Source organism: Labrus bergylta, chromosome 16 (assembly GCF_963930695.1).
Source record: "Labrus bergylta chromosome 16, fLabBer1.1, whole genome shotgun sequence".
Lineage (NCBI taxonomy): Eukaryota > Metazoa > Chordata > Actinopteri > Labriformes > Labridae > Labrus > Labrus bergylta.
Window position 1 is genome coordinate 17,562,502 of NC_089210.1, and position 24,017 is coordinate 17,586,518.

General features: G+C 41.1%; 2 protein-coding genes across 2 annotated transcripts; both read left to right on the forward strand.

Moving 5' to 3' along the window:
• The first annotated feature begins 757 nt into the window (after positions 1 to 757).
• LOC109998796 (adhesion G protein-coupled receptor E1-like) lies at positions 758 to 11,443 on the forward strand. The gene is made up of 23 exons (XM_065964770.1): positions 758 to 856; positions 2,575 to 2,613; positions 2,736 to 3,104; positions 3,233 to 3,364; positions 3,471 to 3,617; positions 3,707 to 3,829; positions 4,005 to 4,148; positions 4,257 to 4,403; positions 4,497 to 4,643; positions 4,746 to 4,783; positions 5,346 to 5,426; positions 6,709 to 6,738; positions 6,844 to 7,006; positions 7,090 to 7,203; positions 7,774 to 7,949; positions 8,031 to 8,216; positions 8,321 to 8,524; positions 8,642 to 8,883; positions 8,978 to 9,044; positions 10,183 to 10,274; positions 10,429 to 10,588; positions 10,699 to 10,764; positions 11,035 to 11,443. The coding sequence occupies exons 1-23, from the start codon at positions 826 to 828 to the stop codon at positions 11,077 to 11,079; spliced, it is 2,943 nt and encodes a 980-aa protein (XP_065820842.1). The 5' UTR covers positions 758 to 825; the 3' UTR covers positions 11,080 to 11,443.
• Positions 11,444 to 12,730: 1,287 nt separating this feature from the next.
• Positions 12,731 to 23,134, forward strand: LOC136183027 (adhesion G protein-coupled receptor E1-like). The gene is made up of 23 exons (XM_065964742.1): positions 12,731 to 12,780; positions 14,788 to 14,826; positions 14,952 to 15,320; positions 15,445 to 15,576; positions 15,683 to 15,829; positions 15,919 to 16,041; positions 16,217 to 16,360; positions 16,469 to 16,615; positions 16,709 to 16,855; positions 16,958 to 16,995; positions 17,558 to 17,638; positions 18,290 to 18,319; positions 18,425 to 18,587; positions 18,671 to 18,784; positions 19,439 to 19,614; positions 19,696 to 19,881; positions 19,986 to 20,189; positions 20,307 to 20,548; positions 20,643 to 20,709; positions 21,848 to 21,939; positions 22,094 to 22,253; positions 22,364 to 22,429; positions 22,726 to 23,134. The coding sequence occupies exons 1-23, from the start codon at positions 12,747 to 12,749 to the stop codon at positions 22,768 to 22,770; spliced, it is 2,946 nt and encodes a 981-aa protein (XP_065820814.1). The 5' UTR covers positions 12,731 to 12,746; the 3' UTR covers positions 22,771 to 23,134.
• Positions 23,135 to 24,017: the final 883 nt, after the last annotated feature.

Sequence of the window (24,017 nt, forward strand, 5' to 3'; positions counted from 1 at the left end):
ACTTTGGAAACAGATAACAATCCATCCATCATCTGTACCGCTTTTCCCGTCGCTGGGGGCTGGAGCTGATCCCAGCTGTCATTAGGAGAGTGGCGGGGTACACCCTGTTCACCAGCCAATCACAGGGCTGACATTTAGAGACAGACAACCAGCCACACACACATTCACACCTACGGGCAATTTAGAGCCACCAGTTAACCTAACGAGCATGTCTTTGGACTGTGGGAGGAAGCCAGAGTACCCAAAGAGAACCAACACATGCACAGGGGAGAACATGCAAACTCCACAGAGAGAGGCTCCTGTCAGACAGGGATTCAAACCAGGAACCTCGCTGTGAGGTGACCACTTTACCCCCAGTGTCTGCATCCCCAGACAACAACAATAAATCACTGATATCATAACAACTTCTTCATTAAATATGCACATGAAATGATTCATATTTTCAAAATAAACCACACAGGTGGAGTTGTATAAATCCTCATTGCCTCACACTCTCTCTCTAAATATTATTTTTTATTTGTTTTATTTTGTAAAACTCTGCTGGAGATGGCTGGTGTTAACGTATTTGCTGGATTTTTTTCCTTGAGTTAACTTTCTGGCTTATGAATTCTTACCATGTGTGGTACATTTTACTGCAGCTCTGTTCCCTCCTTCAGTCTTGGCATGAAGATGTGTTTATCTGAAGCATCTCCATCACAAGTTAATGAGTTTGCATCAACCTTTGCATTGCAACACACTGCAAAAACAGTTTTTGGGTGCGGTGCCTGCACGTATATGCAGCCCTAACATTGGCGATGGGCATTTCGTGGAGTGGGCCCCGTCACGATGAGCTGCTTCGCTTTCACACTCCTTCTGGGTGAGTTCATCTCTTTGATTTGTGTAGTTGTGATTAAACTGGGAAGTGATACAGAGTGCATTTTGTACTCAGTATAAAACTTCACAATTCATTTTCACCTGAATCTTGACTCACTCAAATATGTGTGTTATGAGCCCAAACTGTTGTTTAATGAGCACCAACTTGTTGTTACAAAAATGTCAGGGTTTAGGATTTTATATGCGTTATTTTAATATATTGTGTTTGTCTATTTCTTGCCCTCAGTTGTTGCATCAAATGACAAAAAGACAAACACTTTTAGATCTAATTTTTACCAACAAGACAAGACAAGAACTTCTCTTTTATTGACGGGCCTGTCTGATCATAATTTGACGCTAATCGTCTGGAAACTTCACAAGAAACGTTTGTATTTTTTTTTATACAGCTGAGAATCAGTTGTTCAATCATCTGATTTGAATAAACGTTGTGATTCTTTGATGGACTCATTAACAAAGACAATACAAAAAATCCCAAAGCCACTAAATTATGGCAGAAAAGCTCCCATCTCTCCCATGGATTGACAATGTCATCTTATGAAGATGAGGGACCTCGCTTTATTAACAATCAATCTCTACATAACGGTGAACAGATATTTTTATTTTCAAAGGAATCCGAAATGACGTTGTCAGTGAAGTGAGAAAAGCAAAGACATCATACTTTAAAAGCTCATATCTGCAGAGACAAATCAACAGGCTTACCAGAGAAAAGGTGTAATTCAAATAAATGTAAATAGGGAGATCAGCTCAAAGAGCATGGAAGTTGTAAATGCACTTAATACCTACTTTGTATTATACCCCATTAGTGGAGGAATTGGCAGCAGATTTCCAACCAATAGTTATGTCAGACATCTCAGTAAATGTTGCACCGAACTCATTTTTCATCACAGACTAATGAAGGCAAAATTCAACAAGTAATTAATCAACTAAATAACTCTAATGCTGCTCAGCTGAGGCTCAGTTGGTAGAGTCGGTCGTCTCAAAACAAAAAGTTCTGGGGTTCGATCCCCAGCACCGGCAGCCACATGTCCGATGTGTCTTTGGGCAAGACACCTAACCCCAAGTCACTCCCGCTTCTTTGTCAATGTGTCAATGCGTCAATGAATGTGTTGAATGCTGGCGAATTTCCTAAAAACAAGGAGTTATAACCCCAACTTTCAAATCTCGGTAACTCGACAAAGCATGTAACTACAGGCCAATCGAAAAAAAGATAATCTAAAATAGATGACGATAAAGTTGTAGGAGCAGTATTTCTAGACCTAAAATTGATACTGTAAACCACAATTTACTCTTAAATAATTATAAAAAGCTAAATTTCTCTCATCAAGCTCTCAGCTGGTTGAAGTCATATCTGTAAATATTGAAAGCAATGTGTTAAAATAAATAGTTCAATATCATCCCCCAAAAACTGTAATGTGGGCATACCACAAGGCTCCATTCTGGGGCCTTGTGGTATGCCCACAACAATTCAATTTTGTCTATTCATTAACGAGCTACCAAACATCCGTGAAAATGTTTGTTGCCAGTTGTATGCGGACGAGGCAATCATCCATGAATTATCAAAGACCCCACAACAGGCTGTGGAGCTGTTGAATAGGCAATTGGTCCGTGTGTATATGACGACTTGTGTTGCTGCTTATTCCATGTGTGCATTAACATAAGAATTATGTGTTTTTAACCGCTCTCTCCTCATGTACGTCACAGGCTCACTCTTCATCCTCGGTCACAGTGCCTACCCTTCTGGTATGCATCACTCACACTTGTTAAAAAAAAAATCAGACAGATGCAGCTTGTTGTTGAAGTAACAGTGGTTTGCTTCTTATTTTTTCACATGCAGTTCCTTTGTTGTTGTTTTTTCCATGCAGGTTCTTGTGATGGATACATAAACGCAAATCAAACATGGCGGAATTTTGAATTTAAGTCGACCTCCTTTCCCGGTTTCCCACTTAATGACGCGGCTTTCGTTGAGAAGTGGATACGTTTCACAGGGCTCGGTGGAGACAGAGTCATTGCAACATGCACTGGAGGCAACTTTGGTGGTAGCAATTACCACGTCCATGTTCCTTTTTCATATCCAGCGACTGAATCTGACACTGCAACTATAGGGACGGCATATGCGTTCGCTGGAAGTTGTACTAATTATGGTATAAGAATGAGCATTGTCCTCTGCCCTGGAGGATTCTACATTTACAAACCATCAAGTCATCCAATAAACAGTCTGATTTATGCAACCTGTAAGACATGCTTACTCATTTTCATCATGTACTTTATATTTCCCTTCAATGTAAAGCAGTTTAAAAAAGAGCTAATGTCATCTTTTCACAATGAAAACTCTCTTGTTTCTTTTGTTGCTTCTGTTTAGATCACAGTAATTGTACAGCAGACTCCTGCGGACCACTGGCTCAGTGTACAAGCGGTGGAGGCTGTGTTTGTATTACTGGCTATGAAATCCCTGCCGACCACCTGCCCACTCTAGAGTCATTTGGATGTGTTGGTAAGCCTGTTTATTTCATACTAAGTGGGACAAATCCTGGGAGGTCAGTCCCATGTCTCCCCGTAAAAATATCATTTAGCTGATGCAGTTTTACATCTCTTGGCAGACATTGACGAGTGTGTGAAGACCGCCGGTATTTGTGGTTCTTACTCCACCTGTGAGAACACCATCGGATCACACCTCTGTACCTGTCTAGATGGATTTACTGCAACAGATGCGACTTCACCAGTTTCTACGTCCAACCCCTGCCAAGGTACAAATACAAACAAGCCTGTCTCTCTGCTCTTTATGAGCTGCAATCACATCACTGTGATTAAATAAATGAATTTTCTTCTTTTACAGATATAGATGAATGTGGTGAAAATGTCTGCGGTGAGGGGAGCTGCGTTAACAACATAGGAAGTTTTGTGTGTACATGCAATGCAGGCTACAAAGTTGACACCGATGCAACTCCTATTTGCCAAGGTCTGTCTACTGTCTGCTGTCTTTTTAAGATAAGACTATAACTATAACTTATCAGGGGCAGAACGGTTAGTGCTGTTGCCTCACAGCAAAAAGATACCCAATTTGAACTACTACATTTTCCCATTTGTGTTTGTATTCACACAATGACATTCCAACGACGTAAACTTTTCCTCAGATATCGATGAGTGTTTCAACTCCACTGTCTGTGGCCCTGAGTCCAAGTGCACCAACACACCTGGAGCTTATACCTGTGCATGTAATCTGGGCTATGAACCGACCACACCAGACCAGGAGCCCAGCGAGGAAAACATCTGTATCGGTATTTGACTTTTTTTCCACATCCCAAAAGCAGAACATTTTTATTTAATGGCATATTTTTCACTCAGATTTTCCTGCGGTTTCATTTGTGTTTTCATGCGTGCTGCAGATGTTGACGAGTGTGAAAAATACACCGCAGTCTGCGGTCCTCACGCCAACTGCACAAACTCCATCGGATCTTACTTCTGCGTCTGCTTTTCGGGTTTTCGTCTGAACAACCTGAAGGTGATAGCCAGCCATGCTAACCCATGCACAGGTATGTAACCGTGGTTACTGCTAACATGTCATGATTTTGTGACCATGTGAAGTGTGTTCTGTGTGTAACAGTGTGTTGTCTCTCTCTCCTCAGATATAGACGAGTGCAGTGAGACTCCTGGTATATGTGGTAAACAAACTATATGCACTAATGTACCTGGGACCTTCTATTGTTCTTGCCCCGATGGATTTTACCCTTCAACTGGGATCTTTTGGGAAGTAGGGGTCTCATTCTGTCAAAGTATGTTCAGAATATAACCGGTTAAAGTATATTAAGTACACTTTCATATTATGACATGCTTTTTAAGCCTGCACAAGTTCTTATTGTCATTTTCTTCCACAGGTCTTCAGAGTATTTTAGATGAGATCGAACCTGCAGAGGTAAACATTACCTGCAAAGTTGAATTGCCAAAGAGTGAACTAGTTTACTAACACTAGTGGAATATTGTTTCTCAAATGTTTTTCCAAGAGGTTTGTTAGAATACAATCAGTTTCATCTCTTTCACATTAGATACCACAGCCTAGAATACTTTCCTTGTAATGGGAAGTATTCTACAATTCTACAATTCACTCAGCAGACGCTTTTATCCAAAGCGAGGTACATCAGAGAGTAAGTACAACACAAGCAAGGATCTAGAAAAAAGGGAACAATGTCAGTAACAGCAAACGATCAGCTTTGAGTCCGATTGGACACACAGGTGCTGACAGGAAGTGACCAGAGGTAAAGCACAACATTGACGGCAGTTCTTGAGAGCTCTAATCAGTATAGAAACCATCTTATAAGTCCTCACTATCAAACAAAAACCATCGTCATCGGAAGTAGCCAGAGATAAGGCTGGTGTACAAACATCAATATCATTAGGAAAACTATGTAAAAGTTTGGATCAGACACTGCATCGTGTAACCTTATAACGAGTCTCTTTTTTTTCCCTTTCTGCTGCAGGGTGAGACTAAAGAGAGAGCTTTTCTCGGCAACATTGATCAACAACTGAAAAACAATGAAGGCATTTTTTTACCAGGCCCGGTGAGGATTTACAAAAGAGAGTTAGCCTTCTCTGATAAACTTTAGAAATGACCCATGATTTATCTTTCACTGCAATTCAAAAAGGATAATGTGATTAGTGTTTGATTTTATCATGATGCATGGTTGGACACTATTATACTTCTGTGGAAACCTTCTTCAAGACAGGAACCGAAGAAAATACAGGAGCATACGAATCACTTCACTTCAATTTCATAAAAGGTGCTAATGCACTAAGGACTAAGGACTAAGGAATAATCTTTGAACACACTCAACTTATTCAGAGTCAACCACATGTTTTTGTCTTGCAGAAGGGATCCACTGAATTATTTTTTGGACATCTTAAGTCCCTCTCTGAGAGCACAGGCCTCCATTTGCTGAGCGGCTGAATCGCAGGAGTTTCTTTCTAAGTTGCATGGAAACTTCTTGTTTATTCCTTTGTTGGGTTATGGAGATGTGCTGTATATGGGCGGCTCGGCCAGTCATTGGACACTGTGTATCACTGGGCCTTGAGATTTGTTACTGGTAGTAGATGCCTTACTCATTACTGTGACCTGTTAACTAAATCTGATTGGCCATCCTTGAAGGTACTCAGGTATATACACTGGCTGAGTCTTATGTATAAAACTCTTCTTGGTTTGGTTCCCCCTTATTTATGTTCATACCTCCAAAGCACAAGAAGCCACCATGCCTTGGGTTCCTGTGATGTTTTTAAACTTTCCTTACGTCCGAACTGAGCTCGGGAAAACAGCAATTAATTTTGCAGCCCGCTCTGCAGTAAACTTTCTTCAGAATGACTTGAAACTGGCAGATCTCATTTAGCTTAAAACCTTTGGCTTGATCTTTAAAGATAAAAACCCTACCTAATAAATTCCTGCTTTCACTTAGATTTGCCCGACTTGTACTCGGACCCTTTGACTGCACTCTTTTCCTGTTCACACAGATCTCACAACAAACTAATAAAGCTCATGCGTAGCTTTGACCAGTGAAATGTTCCCTGATTTACTACTATGTCAACTGTCCTATCAAATTAAAAGCTGAAAGCCCCAAAAATTAATCTTAAAAAAAAACTAACTTTGACATCAGAACGTCCAATAGAAATTGAAAGATAAACCTCTTGAATAAAGGGAGGAGAAAAATACTTTCTTGAAATAACTTAGAATAGGAGTGCCTGAGAGTATGCCAAACTAGTTTCACATAAACTGGAAATGCAAACAAAATCTGCAAACTTAGATGCACCATGTAACTTCATTTAAAACATATTTTTCTTGTGCTTTTGCTACAGACTGTGGCAAACGGCTTCGCAGCATCTATGGTACGAGTTCCTCATTTAACCTTTTCACTCAAACTGTGTGATTTCAGTTTGCTTTGAGCATCGTCACACAGTCAGTTTGTTTGTTAACTGTTATGATTCTTGTAGGAAGTCTCTGGTGTTGGACCACACGCCAAGTCAAGCAGGGTGAGCAGCGAAGGTGACGGGGAGACCGGCAGTTTGATCCTGGGCATCTCAGACCGTTTAGTTTCTGGCTTAGTGCAGCCGGGTCAGAACAAAACAAAGAGATCTGTGAAGGGTTCAGCAGTGGGTAAGAGGTCCACTTCTTAGTGTACTGCAGATGTTTTTTTTGTTTTAACTGAGTGGTTGTTGTAACGCTCATCTGTGTGTTAGACTTAAGTCTGGAGACGATCGGGCCTGGAGTACACAACGCAGAGAGCTCGGTTCTCACAGCCAAAGGAAACAGCATGGCGATCAACTTGGATGGGCTGGCCGACAATAACAACGGTGAGAAAAGTTTCATTATGTAAACCAGGATGACTGTGAAACTTTATTGTCATAAATCCCCATGTGTGATTGTGTGCTCAGTGCATATTGCAAACTAGATTCTGATTGGTCATTGATTGAAGACTTCTACTGTGAAGAATCTTGAAGAAGAGTCTTGCTAGTGATGAAGCTCTTATCCCAGACTTTAGATTTTGTACTCATATTATATCAATTTGCAGCAGGAAGTCGAGTAAATGAAGCGTCAGAACTTTGACTGTGACAACATAAACAAGAGGAAAAAGAAGCTTGCTGTCAATGAGAAATTAACAAATTCAGAAATTGGGTGATATAGATGAACTAAGGTCATGGTCTCTGCGTAGTTCTCCGATGTGCACATCCAAGCGTCCTTTCTTTTTGAGTCTGTCTGTCTTTTAACTAAGCACACTTCATGTTGGGGTTCCTCCTCATCCTGTAAGGGGTCCTTTCTGTGATAAAAACCTGTTCGCTATACATTATCCTCTACATATTCACATAACATGCTTGCTGTACATTTTCCCTAACGTGTTCCTTCAATATGTGGACATTTTCCAGGTTCCGCTGCAGCTGCTTTCCTGACAATAACAGGCATGGAGAGTCTTCTCAGTCATAACTACTTTAAAACAGAAAACCAAACAGAGATGTACTCTGACATCATCACCGCCATCTTACCCTCGATAAACAACACCAACCTCACCGAGCCTGTCAACTTCACCATCCAGCACAAGACGGTTCAGCTCAATTTATCTATCGAGCTTATTTTTTAAGATGATGTGCAGCTGGTAAAATCTTTGTTTCTGTGGTTTCATCAGGTACCCGAAAATGGTTTTGTGACGTGTGTGTACTGGGAGGACAAAACAGAGGAGACAGGACAAAGAAAGAAAAGGACGCTGCGTTGGTCTGTGGAGGGCTGCTGGGTTGCTTACACCACTGAAAATGTCACCGTGTGCAGCTGCTCTCATCTCTCCACATTTGCCCTCATCATGCAGATCGGCGAGGTATCAGAGATTAGTGTGTTGGTGCTCATTTAGAAATATTTCAGTTTCCTCTACGGAATCGAAGATCAAAAAAAATCATTTGAATGTGTGCTGTGTCTCCTCAGCCTCCAGCAGAGAATCCTTTCCTAGATTGGCTGAACCGAATGTGTGTGATGGTAGGACTTGCCTTCTTCGGTTTGGCCATCTTCACCTTCCTCTTGTGCAGCTGGAACCCGAAGATCAACAACACAGCCCGTCTTCACCTCTGCCTCAACCTCGCCTTTTCCCACCTCCTGCTGCTGTGGAACGACAGATATACTGAACATGAGGTACACTGGAATGAGATGCAGATTGTTGTTTTTGGTTTTCAAAATACTCAAATGGATCTCTCCAAAAGCGAAGCAAAGCATTTCATTCAAAAAGACTTTTGTTGTGTGTCTCCACAGCTGGCTTGCACTGTCATGGCAGGTCTTCTGCACTTCTTAGTCGTTGCAAGTTTTGTGTGGATGCTGCTGGAGGCTCTCCAGCTCCACCTGTTAGTCAGGAGGCTCTCCAAGGTGCAGGTCATTCAGAGGGATGGCCTCCCCCGTGTGCTTCTCTACCTGATTGGCTACGGAGTTCCATTTGTGATTGTGGGTGTTTCTGCACTGGTATATTCTGATGGATATGGTGCCACGGAGGCCGAGGTGTAAGTAACACAAACAGTAATACATGCTCGCATTCATATTCTTCTGTGTGCATGTTGTTCGAAAGGACCGTTCATTTGTTTGATTCTGTTGCAGGTGCTGGCTCTCCAGAAATCGCAACTTCAACTGGGCTCTGACGGGACCTGTGATTGTTATCCTTGGAGTGAGTTTTATGTGTATAAATAAATGCATCCGATCTATTTCTCTAATGTGGGGTACACACTACAAGATAACCGGGCTGGTTTTGGGCCCAAGTTATATTACAACATGTCCTGTAAAACAAACCACAATCCAACTGACAAGGAAAGGAGTTAGACCAAAATGTTGACCGTAATGGATGAACCAGCTAACAGCAAACCACATTTAGCTTGCCCATCATATTTGTTTACTCTTAAATCGCGTCTGACCGCGCAAGATTACACTTTGTGATAGTGGAGACACTGATTGTCGGCGAATGAATCGGTTAGTGTGTGGTGTGCCGAGTTGATCGTCTCGTTGCACACCACACACTATGCGATCTGAACTGTTAATCGGTCAGGATTGTTGTCATGTGTGGGGTCTCTCACGTTATCCAAATCGTTTAAGATTTTAAAAATCGTGTAGTGTGTAGCAGGCTTAACCTAAAAATGTCTGGACCAAACCAGCTAACTGCAGTAAACAAGCCAAGAGCACTTTTACAGAACCTGCTCACAAAATAATGTTGAGAATTTAAAATGCAAATACAGGATTTCTCTCTTCAAGCTCACACTCTGCACTGCTGTCTTCATGGTGAAGATCAAATGAATGAGAGAAAATCTAAAGATAATTCAGCCTTATTCATTTGTGGTTGCAGAGAGTGGCTTTGCTATCAAACCTTGAAACATCAGGCCACTTGGTTATTACCAGTGGGGTAAAAAGTGTGAAATGCAAATGACCAGGATTTGCAAGTGATGGGATGTAAACTTAGATCGTATGGATAGTTGGCACTGCAGCGATGCATGCAGCAAATGAGCCGAGTCAGTCTTCTGTCCCTCTTTGTGACACACTTTTACCGACAGGTCTTTCCTGATTTTAATTGACTTTAATTTAACTTTTTCAAATTATTTTAAATGAATTTGATTTCCTAAAATGTTTTTTTATTTCTTAATTTTGGCCTTAACTTATGATCATGTTGTTTTATAATCACTGTCCTTGTAAAGGCTACACGGTGTGATCGGGCCCTATGTCCTCACAAGTAGAATTAACAGTTATTTGCTCTTTTTTTGCAGATGACATGTTGTTTTATCTCAGTCCAGCCTCTGTGTTTTTTCTTTTTCTTTTAGCTGAACTGGATGTTGTTCTGTGCCACTCTCTGGAGTCTTCGACCCACGCTGGCCAACATGAGGAGTGATGTTTCTCAATCTAAGGACACCCGGTATGAGCCAAAGTGTTCAAGATCGTTATTGCAACAGTTTAGATAATCTATTTCACTCAAGGCTCTAAATATTTCTATTTGAATGTATTCGATGGTCTAATGCAGATACATGCATGCTTTTACCTTTGACAAACGTATAACAAACTCTTTTCAGGTTGATTGTGTTCAAGATCCTGGCCCAGTTTGTCATACTGGGCTGTACCTGGATCCTGGGCCTGTACCAGACCAATCTATTCTTCCAGGTCCTCTTTATCATTCTGAACTCGCAGCAGGGAACCTTCCTGTTCATCGTGCACTGTCTGCTGAATAAGGAGGTACGACTGACTGCTCTTTAAAGTACTTGCATGCACTACAACTATGATGACAGCCATAGTGGTGTTAACACATAACTCTGAAACAAAGTGTTTTTAATTGTGTTTTCTAGGTCAGAGAGGAGTACATGAAATGGCTGACCTGCTCTTTCAATAAGCAGCGACATGGAGGATCTGTGGTACGTTTGATGAGAGTTAACGATGCATGATGAGAGGAGGCAGTTTGATCATTGTGTTTACATACATATCAAGTGTTTATACATACATATATATATATATAGTTGAGCTCTTAAATGTCTTTGTAGTCAATATAAAAGCAGCAGTAAATCTTGTTTCTTTGTGTTTGCGATTTGTTCTCTAAAATGTCTTCCTGGAATCATTATCGAGTACAGTGTGTATTTGATTGTTGTGAGAAAATTGTAAGAATGTGTACAATATATTTTCAACAGAAGGATGTACCCTCAGTCTCCGAGGACTTGGACAAGTGCGAATAGACGGACTGTCGGAGATAAAGTTTGCGGTACAAAGGAGAGCCTGGAGCCAGAGAAGAGAAGAGCATGCCAGAGACACTTTTAACCATTATTTATACCAATTATTTTTCTCTTTGTTGTTGAGTGTGTTTGCTTCTGTTTCGTAATCACGGCCACTGCGTAACCACACAAATACAAAATCATACAAAGACGTAAATGCTCAGCTTTCTCATTGATCTGCTATAAACTACTTTTAGGTTTGTTCTATAAGTTAGTCTGATTTGATCTGATGAATGCCTTTGCATGACTTGCACAGAATATTTTTGTACATTTTGTATGATTTGTCTAGTCTACATTATTTCATCTTCCTAATAAAAGGTTTCTAACCTGGTTTATTCAAAGTGATTCTGATTTTTTTCACTGAAGGTTTTTTATTATACTTTAACAAATATTACCAAAAGCAACGTATCCTCACTTGGTTTGTAAATATTTATTTTTTATGACATATTTAAAGGACGAACGTGCTACTTTTTGATCCAGGAGGCGTCTCCCTAGAGCACCAGCATGAAACCCAAAACAAACACTGAATCCTCTGCTCTCCAGGAAATTTGCAGGAAGAAGTTTAGCGCAAGTGGCAGACAACATCGTCCTTTGCTCGCTAAGTGTGCTCGAGTGTCCTGCATTGTTAGTGTTAGCATGCTAATGTTAGCACACTTTAATTAGCTCGTAGCTTCACACTGGGACGCCCTTGTGTATATTTAAAGAGACCACCTCCCACCGACACAGATCATCCGGCAGGAGAGTCCAGGCTGCAGGTGCAGAGAACCTGAAACTCTTTCCCCCCTTTTCAAGACTCACTTTGGAAACAGATAACAATCCATCCATTATCTGTACCGCTTTTCCCGTCCATGGTCGCTGGGGGCTGGAGCTGATCCCAGCTGTCATTGGGAGAGTGGCGGGGTACACCCTCGGACTGTTCACCAGCCAATCACAGGGCTGACATTTGGAGACAGACAACCAGCCACACTCACATTCACACCTACGGGCAATTTAGAGTCACCAGTTAACCTCACGAGCATGTCTTTGGACTGTGGGAGGAAGCCGGAGTACCCAAAGAGAACCAACACATGCACAGGGGAGAACATGCAAACTCCACAGAGAGAGGCTCCTGTCAGACAGGGATTCAAACCAGGAACCTCGCTGTGAGGTGACCACTATACCCCCAGTGTCTGCATCCCCAGACAACAACAATAAATCATTGATATCATAACAACTTCTTCATTAAATATGCACATGAAATGATTCATATTTTCAAAATAAACCACACAGATGGAGTCGTATAAATCCTTGTTGCCTCACACTCTCTCTCTAAATATTATTTTTTATTTGTTTTATTTTGTAAAACTCTGCTGGAGACGGCTGGTGTTAATGTATTTGCTGGATTTTTTTCCTTGAGTTAACTTTCTGGCTTATGAATTCTTACCATGTGTGGTACATTTTACTGCAGCTCTGTTCCCTCCTTCAGTCTTGGCATGAAGCTGTGTTTATCTGAAGCATCTCCATCACAAGTTAATGAATTTGCATCAACCTTTGCATTGCAACACACTGCAAAAACAGTTTTTGGGTGCGGTGCCTGCACGTATATGCAGCCCTAACGTTGGTGATGGGCATTTCGTGGAGTGGGCTCGGTCATGATGAGCTGCTTCGCTTGCACACTCCTTCTGGGTGAGTTCATCTCTTTGATTTGTATAGTTGTGATTAAACTGGGAAGCGATACAGAATTCATTTTGTATTCAGTATAAAACTTCACAATTTATTTTCACCTGAATCTTGAATCACTCAAATATGTGTGTTATGAGCCCAAACTGTTGTTTAACGAGCACCAACTTGTTGTTACAAAAATGTCAGGGTTTAGGATTTTATATGCGTTATTTTAATATATTGTGTTTGTCTATTTCTTGCCCTCAGTTGTTGCATCAAATGACAAAAAGCCAAACAAGACAAACACTTTTAGATCTAATTTTTACCAACAAACATGATCGAAAGACAAGAACTTCTCTTTCATTGATGGGCCTGTCTGATCATAATTTGGCGCTAATCGTCTGGAAACTTCACAAGAAATGTTTGAAAAAAACTTTTATACAGCTGAGAATCAGTTGTTCAATCATGTGATTTGAATAAACGTTGTGATTCTTTGATGGACTCATTAACAAAGACAATACAAAAATTCCCAAAGCCACTACATTATGGCAGAAAAACTTCATCTCTCCTGTGGATTGACAACTTCAGTTTATGAAGATGAGGGACCTCGCTTTATTAACAATCAGTCTCTACAAAACGGTGAACAGATATTTTTATTTTCAAAGGAATCCGAAATGACGTTGTCAGTGAAGTGAGAAAAGCAAAGACATCATACTTTAAAAGCTCATATCTGCAGAGACAAATCAACAGGCTTACCAGAGAAAAGGTGTAATTCAAATAAATGTAAATAGGGAGATCAGCTCAGAGAGCATGGAAGTTGCAAATAGGATAGGATAGGATAGGATAATACTTTATTGATCCCCAGAGGGGAAATTCGGGCGTTACAGCAGCACAGACAAGAAAGCTCAAATACACATTAAACAGAATAGATAAGATAAATGAAATAAAAAAACAGGGGGATACCTACTTTGTATTATACCCCATTAGTGGAGGAATTGGCAGCAGATTTCCAACCAATAGTTATGTCAGACATCTCAGTAAATGTTGCACCGAACTCATTTTTCATCACAGACTAATGAAGGCAAAATTCAACAAGTAATTAATCAACTAAATAACTCTAATGCTGCTCAGCTGAGGCTCCGTTGGTAGAGTCGGTCGTCTCAAAACAAAAAGTTCTGGGGTTCAATCCCCAGCACCGGCAGCCACATGTCCGATGTGTCTTTGGGCAAGACACCTAACCCCAAGTAACTCCCACTGCTTTGTCAATGTGTCAATGAATGTGTATGAATGGATGAGTTAATACTGATGGACTCTTTACATAGCAGCCTCTGCCATCTGTGTTTGAATGTGTAGGTGTGACCTGCGGTGTAAATGCGCTTTGAGTAGTCAGAAGACGAGAAAAGCCCAAAGAGCACATAATAAATGTACCCATTAATGCTGGAGAATTTCCTAAAATATTTAAACAAGGAGTTATAACCCCAACTTTCAAATCTGCAAACAAAGCCTGTAACTACAGGCCAATCGAAAAAAAGATAATCTAAAATAGATGACGATAAAGTTGTAGGAGCAGTATTTCAAGACCTGAAAACGGCCTTTGATACTGTAAACCACAATTTTACTCTTCAATATTATAAAAAGCTACATTTCTCTTATCAAACGCTCAGCAGGTTGATGTCATATATGTAAATTTCAAAAGCAATGTGTTAAAATAAATAGTTCAATATCATCCCCCAAAAACTGTAATATGGGCATACCACAAGGCTCCATTCTGGGGCCTTGTGGTATGCCCACAACAATTCAATTTTGTCTATTCATTAACGAGCTACCAAACAGCCGTGAAAATGTTTGTTGCCAGTTGTATGCGGACGAGGCAATCATCCATGAATCATCAAAGACCCCACAAGGCAGTGGAGCTGTTGAATAGGCAATTGGTCCGTGTGTATATGACGACTTGTGTTGCTGCTTATTCCATGTGTGCATTAACATAAGAATGATGTGTTTTTAACCGCTCTCTCCTCATGTACGTCACAGGCTCACTCTTCATCCTCGGTCACAGTGCCTACCCTTCTGGTATGCATCACTCACACTTGTTAAAAAAAAAATCAGACACAGATGCAGCTTGTTGTTGAAGTAACAGTGGTTTGCTTCTTATTTTTTTAACATGCAGTTCCTTTGTTGTTGTTTTTTCCATGCAGGTTCTTGTGATGGATACATAAACGCAAATCAAACATGGCGGAATTTTGAATTTAAGTCGACCTCCTTTCCCGGTTTCCCACTTAATGACGCGGCTTTCGTTGGGAAGTGGATACGTTTCACAGGGCTCGGTGGAGACAGAGTCATTGCAACATGCACTGGAGGCAACTTTGGTGGTAGCCATTACAACGTCCATGTTCCTTTTTCATATCCAGCGACTGAATCTGACACTGCAACTACAGGGACGGCATATGCGGATGTTGGAGGTTGCACTAATTATGGTATAACAATGAGCATTGTCCTCTGCCCTGGAGGATTCTACATTTACAAACCATCAAGTCATCCAATAAACAGTCTGATTTATGCAACCTGTAAGACATGCTTACTCATTTTCATCATTTACTTTATATTTCCCTTCAATGTAAAGCAGTTTAAAAAAAGAGCTACTGTCATCACAATGAAAACTCTCTTGTTTCTTTTGTTGCTTCTGTTTAGATCACAGTAATTGTACAGCAGACTCCTGCGGACCACTGGCTCAGTGTACAAGCGGTGGAGGCTGTGTTTGTATTACTGGCTATGAAATCCCTGCCGACCACCTGCCCACTCTAGAGTCATTTGGATGTGTTGGTAAGCCTGTTTATTTCATACTAAGTGGGACAAATCCTGGGAGGTCAGTCCCATGTCTCCCCGTAAAACTATCATTTAGCTGATGCAGTTTTACATCTCTTGGCAGACATTGACGAGTGTGTGAAGACCGCCGGTATTTGTGGTTCTTACTCCACCTGTGAGAACACCATCGGATCACACCTCTGTACCTGTCTAGATGGATTTACTGCAACAGATGCGACTTCACCAGTTTCTACGTCCAACCCCTGCCAAGGTACAAATACAAACAAGCCTGTCTCTCTGCTCTTTCTGAGCTGCAATCACATCACTGTGATTAAATAAATTAATTTTCTTCTTTTACAGATATAGATGAATGTGGTGAAAATGTCTGCGGTGAGGGGAGCTGCGTTAACAACATAGGAAGTTTTGTGTGTACATGCAATGCAGGCTACAAAGTTGACACCGATGCAACTCCTATTTGCCAAGGTCTGTCTACTGTCTGCTGTCTTTTTAAGATAAAACTATAAATATAACTTATCAGGGGCAGAACGGTTAGTGCTGTTGCCTCACAGCAAAAAGATACCCAATTTGAACTACTACATTTTCCCATTTGTGTTTGTATTCACACAATGACATTCCAACGGCGTAAACTTTTCCTCAGATATCGATGAGTGTTTCAACTCCACCGTCTGTGGCCCTGAGTCCAAGTGCACCAACACACCTGGAGCTTATACCTGTGCATGTAATCTGGGCTATGAACCGACCACACCGGACCAGGAGCCCAGCGAGGAAAACATCTGTATCGGTATTTGACTTTTTTTCCACATCCCAAAAGCAGAACATTTTTATTTAATGGCATATTTTTCACTCAGATTTTCCTGCGGTTTCATTTGTGTTTTCATGCGTGCTGCAGATGTTGACGAGTGTGAAAAATACACCGCAGTCTGCGGTCCTCACGCCAACTGCACAAACTCCATCGGATCTTACTTCTGCGTCTGCTTTTCGGGTTTTCGTCTGAACAACCTGAAGGTGATAGCCAGCCATGCTAACCCATGCACAGGTATGTAACCGTGGTTACTGCTAACATGTCATGATTTTGTGACCATGTGAAGTGTGTTCTGTGTGTAACAGTGTGTTGTCTCTCTCTCCTCAGATATAGACGAGTGCAGTGAGACTCCTGGTATATGTGGTAAACAAACTATATGCACTAATGTACCTGGGACCTTCTATTGTTCTTGCCCCGATGGATTTTACCCTTCAACTGGGCTCTTTTGGGAAGTAGGGTTCTCATTCTGTAAAAGTATGTTCAGAATATAACCGGTTAAAGTATATTAAGTACACTTTCATATTATGACATGCTTTTTAAGCATGCACAAGTTCTTATTGTCATTTTCTTCCACAGGTCTTCAAAATATTTTAGATGGGATCGAACCTGCAGAGGTAAACATTACCTGCAAAGTTGAATTGCCAAAGAGTGAACTAGTTTACTAACACTAGTGGAATATTGTTTCTCAAATGTTTTTCCAAGAGGTTTGTTAGAATACAATCAGTTTCATCTCTTTCACATTAGATACCACAGCCTAGAATACTTTCCTTGTAATGGGAAGTATTCTACAATTCTACAATTCACTTAGCAGACGCTTTTATCCAAAGCGAGGTACATCAGAGAGTAAGTACAACACAAGCAAGGATCTAGAAAAAAGGGAACAATGTCAGTAAGAGCAAACGATCAGCTTTGACTCCGATTGGACACACAGGTGCTGACAGGAAGTGACCAGAGGTAAAGCACAACATTGACGGCAGTTCTTGAGAGCTCTAATCAGTATAGAAACCATCTTATAAGTCCTCACTATCAAACAAAAACCATCGTCATCGGAAGTAGCCAGAGATAAGGCTGGTGTACAAACATCAATATCCTTAGGAAAACTATGTAAAAGTTTGGATCAGACACTGCATCGTGTAACCTTATAACGAGTCTCTTTTTTTTCCCTTTCTGCTGCAGGGTGAGACTAAAGAGAGAGCTTTTCTCGGCAACATGGATCAACAACTGAAAAACAATGAAGGCATTTTTTTACCAGGCCCGGTGAGGAAAAAAAAAGAAGAGTTAGCCCTCTCCAATAAACTTTAGAAATGACCCATGATTTATCTTTCACTGCAATTTAAAGAGGATAATGCGATTTTTGTTTGACTTTGTCATGATGCATGGTTGGACACTATTATACTTCTGTGGATACCCTCTTAAAGACAGGAACCAAAGAAAAAACTGGAGCATACAATTATAAAAGTTAAGAACCCTGCCTAATAAATTCCAGCTTTCACTTAGATTTGCCCGACTTGTACTCGGACCCTTTGACTGCACTCTTTTCCTTTTCACACAGATCTCACAACAAACGAATAAAACTCATGCGTAGCTTTGACCAGTGAAATGTTCCCTGCTTTTTTCCCTGATTTCCTACTCTGTTAACTGTCCTATCAAAATAAAAGCTGAAAGCCCCAAAAATTAATCTTTAAAAAAAAAAATAACTTTGACAATAGAACGTCCAATAGAAATTGAAAGATAAACCTCTTGAATAAAGGGAGGAGAAAAATACTTTCTTGAAATAACTTAGAATAGGAGTGCCTGAGAGTATGCCAAAGTAGTTTCACATAAACTAGAAATGCAAACAAAATCTGGAAACTTAGATGCACCATGTAACTTCATCTAAAACGTATTTTTCTTGTGCTTTCGCTACAGACTGTGGCAAACGGCTTCGCAGCATCTATGGTACGAGTTCCTCATTTAACCTTTTCACTCAAACTGTGTGATTTCAGTTTGCTTTGAGCATCGTCACACAGTCAGTTTGTTTGTTAACTGTTATGATTCTTGTAGGAAGTCTCTGGTGTTGGACCACACGCCAAGTCAAGCAGGGTGAGCAGCAAAGGTGACGGGGAGACCGGCAGTTTGATCCTGGGCATCTCAGACCGTTTAGTTTCTGGCTTAGTGCAGCCGGGTCAGAACAAAACAAAGAGATCTGTGAAGGGTTCAGCAGTGGGTAAGAGGTCCACTTCTTAGTGTACTGCAGATGTTTTTTTTGTTTTAACTGAGTGGTTGTTGTAACGCTCATCTGTGTGTTAGACTTAAGTCTGGAGACGATCGGGCCTGGAGTACACAACGCAGAGAGCTCGGTTCTCACAGCCAAAGGAAACAGCATGGCGATCAACTTGGATGGGCTGGCCGACAATAACAACGGTGAGAAAAGTTTCATTATGTAAACCAGGATGACTGTGAAACTTTATTGTCATAAATCCCCGTGTGTGATTGTGTGCTCAGTGCATATTGATTTGAAAACGGACTCAAATTAAGTTCAGAAACCAACCAAATGATTGCAAGGATGTGCTGAAAACTAGATTCTGATTGGTCAAATGCAGCACTCTTCTGCATTTTATTGATTGAAGACTTCTACTGTGAAGAATCTTGAAGAAGAGTCTTGCTAGTGATGAAGCTCTTATCCCAGACTTTAGATTTTGTACTCATATTATATCAATTTGCAGCAGGAAGTCGAGTAAATGAAGCGTCAGAACTTTGACTGTGACAACATAAACAAGAGGAAAAAGAAGCTGGCTGTCAATGAGAAATTAACAAATTCAGAAATTGGGTGATATAGATGAACTAAGGTCATGGTCTCTGCGTAGTTCTCCGATGTGCACATCCAAGCGTCCTTTCTTTTTGAGTCTGTCTGTCTTTTAACTAAGCACACTTCATGTCGGGGTTCCTCCTCATCCTGTAAGGGTTCCTTTCTGTGATAAAAACCTGTTCGCTATACATTATCCTCTACATATTCACATAACATGCTTGCTGTACATTTTCCCTAATGTGTTCCTTCAATATGTGGACATTTTCCAGGTTCCGCTGCAGCTGCTTTCCTGACAATAACAGGCATGGAGAGTCTTCTCAGTCATAACTACTTTAAAACAGAAAACCAAACAGAGATGTACTCTGACATCATCACCGCCATCTTACCCTCGATAAACAACACCAACCTCACCGAGCCTGTCAACTTCACCATCCAGCACAAGACGGTTCAGCTCAATTTATCTATCGAGCTTATTTTTTAAGATGATGTGCAGCTGGTAAAATCTTTGTTTCTGTGGTTTCATCAGGTACCCGAAAATGGTTTTGTGACGTGTGTGTACTGGGAGGACAAAACAGAGGAGACAGGACAAAGAAAGAAAAGGACGCTGCGTTGGTCTGTGGAGGGCTGCTGGGTTGCTTACACCACTGAAAATGTCACCGTGTGCAGCTGCTCTCATCTCTCCACATTTGCCCTCATCATGCAGATCGGCGAGGTATCAGAGATTAGTGTGTTGGTGCTCATTTAGAAATATTTCAGTTTCCTCTACGGAATCGAAGATCAAAAAAAATCATTTGAATGTGTGCTGTGTCTCCTCAGCCTCCAGCAGAGAATCCTTTCCTAGATTGGCTGAACCGAATGTGTGTGATGGTAGGACTTGCCTTCTTCGGTTTGGCCATCTTCACCTTCCTCTTGTGCAGCTGGAACCCGAAGATCAACAACACAGCCCGTCTTCACCTCTGCCTCAACCTCGCCTTTTCCCACCTCCTGCTGCTGTGGAACGACAGATATACTGAACATGAGGTACACTGGAATGAGATGCAGATTGTTGTTTTTGGTTTTCAAAATACTCAAATGGATCTCTCCAAAAGCGAAGCAAAGCATTTCATTCAAAAAGACTTTTGTTGTTTGTCTCCACAGCTGGCTTGCACTGTCATGGCAGGTCTTCTGCACTTCTTAGTCGTTGCAAGTTTTGTGTGGATGCTGCTGGAGGCTCTCCAGCTCCACCTGTTAGTCAGGAGGCTCTCCAAGGTGCAGGTCATTCAGAGGGATGGCCTCCCCCGTGTGCTTCTCTACCTGATTGGCTACGGAGTTCCATTTGTGATTGTGGGTGTTTCTGCACTGGTATATTCTGATGGATATGGTGCCACGGAGGCCGAGGTGTAAGTAACACAAACAGTAATACATGCTCGCATTCATATTCTTCTGTGTGCATGTTGTTCGAAAGGACCGTTCATTTGTTTGATTCTGTTGCAGGTGCTGGCTCTCCAGAAATCGCAACTTCAACTGGGCTCTGACGGGACCTGTGATTGTTATCCTTGGAGTGAGTTTTTTGTGTATAAATAAATGCATCCGATCTATTTCTCTAATGTGGGGTACACACTACAAGATAACCGGGCTGGTTTTGGGCCCAAGTTATATTACAACATGTCCTGTAAAACAAACCACAATCCAACTGACAAGGAAAGGAGTTAGACCAAAATGTTGACCGTAATGGATGAACCAGCTAACAGCAAACCACATTTAGCTTGCCCATCATATTTGTTTACTCTTAAATCGCGTCTGACCGCGCAAGATCACACTTTGTGATAGTGGAGACACTGATTGTCGGCGAATGAATCGGTTAGTGTGTGGTGTGCCGAGTTGATCGTCTCGTTGCACACCACACACTATGCGATCTGAACTGTTAATCGGTCAGGATTGTTGTCATGCGTGGGGTCTCTCACGTTATCCAAATCGTTTAAGATTTTAAAAATCGTGTAGTGTGTACCAGGCTTAACCTAAAAATGTCTGGACCAAACCAGCTAACTGCAGTAAACAAGCCAAGAGCACTTTTACAGAACCTGCTCACAAAATAATGTTGAGAATTTAAAATGCAAATACAGGATTTCTCTCTTCAAGCTCACACTCTGCACTGCTGTCTTCATGGTGAAGATCAAATGAATGAGAGAAAATCTAAAGATAATTCAGCCTTATTCATTTGTGGTTGCAGAGAGTGGCTTTGCTATCAAACCTTGAAACATCAGGCCACTTGGTTATTACCAGTGGGGTAAAAAGTGTGAAATGCAAATGACCAGGATTTGCAAGTGATGGGATGTAAACTTAGATCGTATGGATAGTTGGCACTGCAGCGATGCATGCAGCAAATGAGCCGAGTCAGTCTTCTGTCCCTCTTTGTGACACACTTTTACCGACAGGTCTTTCCTGATTTTAATTGACTTTAATTTAACTTTTTCAAATTATTTTAAATGAATTTGATTTCCTAAAATGTTTTTTTATTTCTTAATTTTGGCCTTAACTTATGATCATGTTGTTTTATAATCACTGTCCTTGTAAAGGCTACACGGTGTGATCAGGCCCTATGTCCTCACAAGTAGAATTAACAGTTATTTGCTCTTTTTTTGCAGATGACATGTTGTTTTATCTCAGTCCAGCCTCTGTGTTTTTTCTTTTTCTTTTAGCTGAACTGGATGTTGTTCTGTGCCACTCTCTGGAGTCTTCGACCCACGCTGGCCAACATGAGGAGTGATGTTTCTCAATCTAAGGACACCCGGTATGAGCCAAAGTGTTCAAGATCGTTATTGCAACAGTTTAGATAATCTATTTCACTCAAGGCTCTAAATATTTCTATTTGAATGTATTCGATGGTCTAATGCAGATACATGCATGCTTTTACCTTTAACAAACGTATAATAAACTCTTTTCAGGTTGATTGTGTTCAAGATCCTGGCCCAGTTTGTCATACTGGGCTGTACCTGGATCCTGGGCCTGTACCAGACCAATCTATTCTTCCAGGTCCTCTTTATCATTCTGAACTCGCAGCAGGGAACCTTCCTGTTCATCGTGCACTGTCTGCTGAATAAGGAGGTACGACTGACTGCTCTTTAAAGTACTTGCATGCACTACAACTATGATGACAGCCATAGTGGTGTTAACACATAACTCTGAAACAAAGTGTTTTTAATTGTGTTTTCTAGGTCAGAGAGGAGTACATGAAATGGCTGACCTGCTCTTTCAATAAGCAGCGACATGGAGGATCTGTGGTACGTTTGATGAGAGTTAACGATGCATGATGAGAGGAGGCAGTTTGATCATTGTGTTTACATACATATCAAGTGTTTATACATACATATATATATATATATATATATATATATATATAGATATATAGTTGAGCTCTTAAATGTCTTTGTAGTCAATATAAAAGCAGCAGTAAATCTTGTTTCTTTGTGTTTGCGATTTGTTCTCTAAAATGTCTTCCTGGAATCATTATCGAGTACAGTGTGTATTTGATTGTTGTGAGAAAATTGTAAGAATGTGTACAATATATTTTCAACAGAAGGATGTACCCTCAGTCTCCGAGGACTTGGACAAGTGCGAATAGACGGACTGTCGGAGATAAAGTTTGCGGTACAAAGGAGAGCCTGGAGCCAGACAAGAGAAGAGCATGCCAGAGACACTTTTAACCATTATTTATTCCAATTATTTTTCTCTTTGTTGTTGAGTGTGTTTGCTTCTGTTTCGTAATCACGGCCACTGCGTAACCACACAAATACAAAATCATACAAAGACGTAAATGCTCAGCTTTCTCATTGATCTGCTATAAACTACTTTTAGGTTTGTTCTATAAGTTAGTCTGATTTGATCTGATGAATGCCTTTGCATGACTTGCACAGAATATTTTTGTACATTTTGTATGATTTGTCTAGTCTACATTATTTCATCTTCCTAATAAAAGGTTTCTAACCTGGTTTATTCAAAGTGATTCTGATTTTTTTCACTGAAGGTTTTTTATTATACTTTAACAAATGTTACCAAAAGCAACGTATCCTCACTTGGTTTGTAAATATTTATTTTTTATGACATATTTAAAGGACGAACGTGCTACTTTTTGATCCAGGAGGCGTCTCCCTAGAGCACCAGCATGAAACCCAAAACAAACACTGAATCCTCTGCTGTCCAGGAAATTTGCAGGAAGAAGTTTAGCGCAAGTGGCAGACAAAATCGTCCTTTGCTCGAGCTAAGTGTGCTCGAGTGTCCTGCATTGTTAGTGTTAGCATGCTAATGTTAGCACACTTTAATTAGCTCGTAGCTTCACACTGGGACGCCCTTGTGTATATTTAAAGAGACCACCTCCCACCGACACAGATCATCCGGCAGGAGAGTCCAGGCTGCAGGTGCAGAGAACCTGAAACTCTTTCCCCCCTTTTCAAGACTCACATTGGAAACAGATAACAATCCATCCATTATCTGTACCGCTTTTCCCGTCCATGGTTGCTGGGGGCTGGAGCTGATCCCAGCTGTCATTGGGAGAGTGGCGGGGTACACCCTCGGACTGTTCACCAGCCAATCACAGGGCTGACATTTAGAGACAGACAACCAGCCACACTCACATTCACACCTACGGGCAATTTAGAGTCACCAGTTAACCTAACGAGCATGTCTTTGGACTGTGGGAGGAAGCCAGAGTACCCAAAGAGAACCAACACATGCACAGGGGAGAACATGCAAACTCCACAAAGAGAGGCTCCTGTCAGACAGGGATTCAAACCAGGAACCTCGCTGTGAGGTGACCACTATACCCCCAGTGTCTGCATCCCCAGACAACAACAATAAATCATTGATATCATA

Bases quoted from the DNA above. Each gene is read 5' to 3' on its own strand.
- LOC109998796 (XM_065964770.1), top strand. From the start codon at position 826: ATGAGCTGCTTCGCTTTCACACTCCTTCTGG. The intron at 4,784-5,345 runs GTAAACATTACC...TTTCTGCTGCAG, and splicing joins ATGAGATCGAACCTGCAGAG to GGTGAGACTAAAGAGAGAGC. The intron at 5,427-6,708 runs GTGAGGATTTAC...CTTTTGCTACAG, and splicing joins GCATTTTTTTACCAGGCCCG to ACTGTGGCAAACGGCTTCGC.
- LOC136183027 (XM_065964742.1), top strand. From the start codon at position 12,747: ATGATGAGCTGCTTCGCTTGCACACTCCTTCTGG. The intron at 16,996-17,557 runs GTAAACATTACC...TTTCTGCTGCAG, and splicing joins ATGGGATCGAACCTGCAGAG to GGTGAGACTAAAGAGAGAGC. The intron at 18,320-18,424 runs GTACGAGTTCCT...TGATTCTTGTAG, and splicing joins ACGGCTTCGCAGCATCTATG to GAAGTCTCTGGTGTTGGACC.